The 6,000-nt window shown below is 49.9% G+C and overlaps 1 protein-coding gene across 5 annotated transcripts in view; it reads right to left on the minus strand.

Moving 5' to 3' along the window:
• Positions 1 to 5,312, minus strand: part of GGT7 (gamma-glutamyltransferase 7) — a 28,103-nt gene extending 22,791 nt beyond the window's left edge. For 3 of the 5 annotated variants that reach the window (XR_008517128.1, XR_008517131.2, XM_054542172.2), the window contains exon 1: positions 5,075 to 5,283. Coding sequence is in view for 3 of the 5 variants with exons in the window: in XM_054542172.2 (XP_054398147.1) it covers positions 5,075 to 5,243 (169 nt within the window). In the remaining 2 variants the exon portion in view is untranslated. Of the gene's footprint in view, positions 1 to 5,074 lie in introns of all 5 variants that reach the window. The other 2 variants (XM_024238750.3, XM_024238752.3) reach the window with 2 other exon arrangements.
• Between the last annotated feature and the right edge of the window lie 688 nt (positions 5,313 to 6,000).

The following is a 6,000-nucleotide window of genomic DNA, read 5'->3' on the forward strand; positions in this document are numbered from 1 at the left end:
GAATGGTGGTGTGCACCTGTTGTCCCAACTACTCGAAAGGCTGAGGTAAGAGCATCACTTGAGCCTGGGAGTTCGAGGCTGCAGTGAGCCACTGCCCACCAGCCTGGGCGACAGGGTGAAACCCTATCTCAAAAAATTTAAAGTAAAATATAAAATAAAATAAAATGAATAAGTCGCAGGACCAAGAGTCTGTGTAACTAGAAAGCCTCCTTCCCATTGCTCCACATGGCATCAAGAGCCATTTCTACCCTCAGAAACCAACCTTACAAGCTAATTTTTGTTGCTATTTCTTGGTACTTATTGTTTTGTTTTTGAGAGATAGTCTTCCTGCCAGGCTGGAATGCAGTAGCGCAATCTTGGCTCACTGCAACCTCCGCCTTTGGATTCAAGAATTTCTCATGCCTCAGCCTCCCAAGAAGCTGGGATTATAGTCATGCACCACCACGCCCAGCTAATTTTTGTATTTTTAGTAGAGATGGGGTTTCACCATGTTGGCCATGAGGCTGGTCTCAAACTCCTGGCCTCAAGCAATCCGCCCGCCTTGGCCTCCCAAAGTGCTGGCATTACAGGCGTGAGCCACTGTGCCCAGCCCTAGGTATGGTTTAATTTGTTTTCTCCAGTCAGATATAAGGAACCAGGAGGTAAAGGTGACATGTCCCTATCATAGCTATTCAAGACTCTCTACTCCACCAGTCCATCATAAAGTTATTCATTTATACAATAAAAATATTTACTGAGTACCTACTGTGTGCACTGTGGAACAGCTAGGGCAATAACAGTGTTGATTTTACTGATAGGGAAGAGCAACAGCAGGATACTGGAAAAAGATTAATTTGCAACCAGAAGAAATAAGTCTTTTGGGAGAAAGATGACAAGTTCAATTTTGGTTACTATGAATTTGTGGGACACCATAAGAAGCTGTCTGGAGGCAGTTGGCCTAGTAGATATCTAATTTTTACCTTCAGGGCTCATCCCTGGTATCTGCTTGGATACCACTTCTCATTCAATTTTCTTTTAAGGAACATTCTCTCTCCTCTCTCAGCCAACTCCCTCATCCCTGACCAAAGTATATAACTCAGACTTGGCCAATCAGAACAGGTACCTCTGTGCAGTAACAGGCATGTGAACAAAACCAGGCCAATAAGACCCAAACTTTGTTATTTTGCTGGAACTACTGGGAAAGAGAAAGGCTCCTCTTTCTATTACACTTAAGTTGCTAAGTTGGTAGGATGTAAGCCTGTAGCTGCTGGGGGCATCTTGCCCCTAATAAAATGGGAGGCCTTCTGCCAGTGAAGCCCACCAAAAGAAGGCAGAGCAAAAGATGGAGAAAAGTCCATTCCTTTTTAGGTACCTTAATCCAGCTATGCCTGAAACCCCATATCCCTGGACTTTTCAGTTATGCTACCCAGTAAAATTCTCTTTTTGGATGTAGCTCAGTTAAACTGGGTTTATAACAAAATATTCCTGAACAGAATTGATTATACAAGTCCAGAGTTTAGGAGAGTGATCTTGGCTAGAGGCTAGGGTCATCCCTGGCTTGTTGTTTATTCCCTTAAGGGGAGAATCACTGAAAAAATAAAAAAATAAAAAAATAAATATATATAATTTATATATATATATAAATATATAATATATAAAATTTTGAGACAGTGTCTCACTCTGTTGCCCAGGCTGGAGTGCAGTGGTATAATCTCAGCTCACTGCAGCCTCAACCTTCAGGGCTCAAGCCATCTGCCCACCTCAGCCTCCCGAGTAGCTGGGACTACAGGCGTGCACCACCACGCCTGGCTAATTTTTGTATTTTTTGTAGAGACAGGGTTTCACCATGTTGCCCAGGCTGGTTCTGAATTCCTGAGCTCAAGCAATCTGCCCACCTTAACCTCCCAAAATGCTGGGATTACAGGTGTATGCCACTATGCCTGGCAGAATCACCAAAGATGTCTGAACCAGGGAGTGACATGACCAGAAGCGATGGATGGATTGGGGTGGGGACAGGGGCAAGAGGGAGGAGGCAGGAGGAGTAGCTAGGAGCCTATGAATAATATTGATAACAGAGGTTGGTGGCTTAGTCTACAGTGGTGATGACAGGGATGATGAGTAGGAATTTGGAAGATACTTAGGAGGGGTGCAGAGAGCACTTGATCACCATTTGGAAATGAGAAGAAAAGGAGGAGTCCAGCATGCCATTCATTATTGGGAGACTGGGTGAATGGCAGTGTCGCTAATGGAGAATGGCAGTGGAGGAAGAGCACGTGTGTGGGGAAGGGATATGATGAGTTCAAAATAGAACATGCTAGAGATGAGGCACTTGCGGGACATCTGGAGACACAGGCCTGGGAGAGAAAGGAACACATGGGCTTGGAGCTCAGAAGAAAGTATTTCCCAACCTTGGAATGATCACTGTCTAGCTCTCTTTCCCACAGAGCCTGATGTGGGGTGCCTGGCACTTGGGTTTAGGGAATGGCAGGCTAGAGGCTAGCTGGGCACAACCAAGGTCCTGGCTAAGAGGATGGTGCTGTGCCACTAGATGGTACCACCAGGTTGAGAACACAGGAGGCCATGTCAGCCTGTAGTCTGGTCCAGGTGAACCAACGGAGCCTTGGGGCTTGGAAGTAGGATTGGGAGATATGGCATTCAAATGATTACACTGAAATGATGGCAACACGCAAACCTGACACACAAATTTGGCATAAGGTATAAACTCCCAAAAGCTCAGATGACTAGGATCTCTGCTGGATTTCCGTGCAGATGAGGGCAGAGCCTGTATTGAACTTCCCAAAATACTCCCTGAGGTTTTGGAACTTGCTCTCTCCTACCATTCTTTCATCCCGAGATCTTCTCTCTCATGCATTTATTCATTCAACAATTATTGAGTGCCCAATAAATAAATAGAGATGAGGTTTTTTGTTGTTGTTGTTGTTTGTTTGTTTTTTTGAGACAGAGTCTCACTCTGTTGCCCAGCCTGGAGTGCGATGGCATGATCTTCGCTCACTGCAACCTCTGCCTCAGCCTCCTGAGTAGCTGGGATTACAGACACCTGCCACCAGGCCTGGCTAATTTTTTTTTGTATTTTTAGTAGAGATGGGGTTTTGTCATGTTGGCCAGGCTGTTTTTGAACTCCTGACCTCAGGTGATCCACCCGCCTCAGCATCCCAAAGTGCTGGGATACAGGTGTGAGCCACCACACCGGCCAGTGTATGTTTTTTTTGTTTTGATTTTTGTTTTTTGTTTTTTTTGAGACTGAGTCTCACTCTGTCACCCAGGCTGGAGTGCAGTGACGTGATCTCAGCTCACTGTAACCTCTGCCTCCCCAGTTCGAGTGATTCTCCTGCCTCAGCCTCCCGAGTAGCTAGGATTACAGGCACCCACCACCATGCCCAGCTAATTTTTGTATTTTTAGTAGAGATGGGGTTTCACCATGTTGGCCAGGCTGGTCTTGAACTCCTGACCTCAAGTGATCCACCCACCTCAGGCGTGAGCCACCGCGCCCGGCCTATGGACAAGGTCTTGATGCTGGAGAAAGGAGAGTGAACAAAACAATCATGATCCCTGCCCTCATGGGGCTTACAGACAGGGAGTAATCATATAATTGCACAAATAAATAATCATAGATTTTGGTAAATGCTAAGACATTTACAGAGGGCCAGAAGAAAACATGTCAGGCAGTTCCAATCTCTAGGTCAAGAGAGACAGGCATTCTCTGTTGAGCTGGAAGAGGAAACTAAGGCCCAGGACAGGGTAGGTGTGCCCATTGTTGCTTGGTGAGTCAGGGCTGTATTAGGATCAGAAGTCTCACTCCTGACTACTGAATAAAAGGCCTAGCTTCAGGCTGATATCCATCACGACACATCTTCCCACTCCTTTCCCTGCTACCTTCTGATTCCACTCCCTTTGGAAAATAAGTTTTGATCCACAGCCCTGACGTTTGATGCCCATAAACCTCTAAACTCCATTTTCATTATCTTCTCACCCCCACCCCATATAGAGTGCAGTCCAGTAAGGTTGGCAAGGGCTGCTGGTCAGGGCCAGATGACCAGAAAGTGTAGAGGAGGAGAGAATTTTGGGCTTTCAGACTGGGAGCAGCTAGCGAAGGGCCAAGCCGGAAAAGCAGCATCTGCCAGGCTGGTAAGAGACAAGGCTCAAGTGCAGGCACTGCGAGGAAGTGAGAGTGAGGTAGAAGGATGCTCTAATGCCAGGAAGTGACGTGCAGGGACAGAGGGATGGGGGATGAAGGATGAAGAATGGAGGGGAGGATGGAGCTGGGCCACATGGCTAGGAGGAAGAGCAGCAGGGAAAGAATGCACAGAGAGCTCTTTGCCCCCAGGTCTCTTCCAATCCCTGTCTCCTCCCTCTCTTACCCCCACTTCTCACAATTCCAGCAGAGGGCTGAGGGGAACACAGTAAAATTCTGGAGACTGCTTCCTAGGGAGCAGAGTACCTTACCAATACCCCGGCCAGATCCATGGCTCAGGGAGGGGTGGGGTAATCCACAGGAGAGTGAAGGCGTTCTAGTCCCCAAGGACTTTGAGAGGTCATGCAGTCCGTGCCTCCGTCTCCCAATACCCAGCAGAGGGGGAATCATATTCTCTTTACCCCTCCCTAGACATGAAGAGATTCTCCGCTTCTCCCAGACCCTCTGCTTCTCACAATCCCTGGCTGTGGGCAACTTCTCTTAAGGCACAGATTGGATCTCTCTTGCTGCAGTCTCTGACTTGGTTTCTCCTATCCTGTCCTCTGTGGCTAGAGAAAGCCCTCTTCTGGGTGATCACAGCGGTTCCTTAGGATCTCCCCTCCAACATTCCTTCACCGTTAGTTGGTTCTTCCCAGAAGGTAAACCCAATCCCTTCTACTGCAGTCCCTAGCATCCTCTCCGTTGTCGCATCCTACGCCTCCAAGGCAGAAATGCACCCCCTTCCCCACCAAATAATTAACAGGTCTCAAGGGAGAAGAAGGGAGAGAGCCAAGAAGATGGGGATGAATTAAGGAGATGGAGCTGGAGGTGGATGCTCGACACAGAAGAAGGAAGACCGGGGACTTCCCAAGGCAGGGCAGGGACGGGGTCAGCGGGCCTCACCGGTGTCGGGGTCTCCCAGAAAGGCGTCCTCGTCCTTGCGGCCCCTCAGCGGGGCCGCGGGCGCCGGCTCGTCCTCGGGCAGCCGCGGGAAGCTGGTGATGCTCATGTAGTCCACTGGCGAGTAGGCGCCCAGGGCGCTCTCCTGGCTGGCCTCGTTCTCCGCCGCCATCCTCGCCCGCGCCCCCCAGCAGCGCAGCGCCTGCCGGAAGTGGCTGCGGCGGGGGGGGGTGGGAGGGCGGAGGGCGGGGCCTGAGCTTCTCGACAGCCGGGAGGGGGCGCCTCTCCCAGCCCTCGGCTGTGTCCCGGTCTGACTCGCCCCCGTCTGCTCAGCGCTGTCAGCCTGCAGCGGGCACACAGGTGCACGTAGATGGACAGCCAGGAAGGCAGAGCAGGGTCGAGGGGAGAGCGCGGGGCAAGCGAGACTTCAGTGGCTCTGCACTTCACGCAGCTCAGGGACCAAACCCCTTCCTCCTTCCAGTCTGAATCCAGCTAGTGTCCTCCTCAAATCCCAGGCTTCCTTTTCGGGCCCCAGACCCTTTCACTGACCGCAAATCCCTCTCGACCCCAGATCCTGTCTCTGACCCCAATCTCCTCGGACCCCAGACCCCTCCTTGAATTCCGAGATCCTCCTCCTCCGATTTTAGACTCCTCCTCCGACCTTAGACTTCTTTTTCGACTTCAGACTCTGTCTTCACCCCCAAACTCTTTTGAAAACCCCAGCCCATGCTTCATCTCCAGGCCTCTTTAACTGCAGACTCCTCTTTGGACAACAGATCCCTCCTCTGACCTCAGATCCCTTCCCGCACCCCAACACTTCTGACTCCTCTTTCAACCGCATTCTCAAACTTTAGTGTGTGTTAGGATCTTTGAAAGCGGATCCCCAGATTCCACTCCAGAGATCATGATTCAGTGGGCTGGGATGAGGT

This window comes from Pongo abelii, chromosome 21, assembly GCF_028885655.2.
Source record: "Pongo abelii isolate AG06213 chromosome 21, NHGRI_mPonAbe1-v2.0_pri, whole genome shotgun sequence".
In the NCBI taxonomy this organism is placed as follows: domain Eukaryota; kingdom Metazoa; phylum Chordata; class Mammalia; order Primates; family Hominidae; genus Pongo; species Pongo abelii.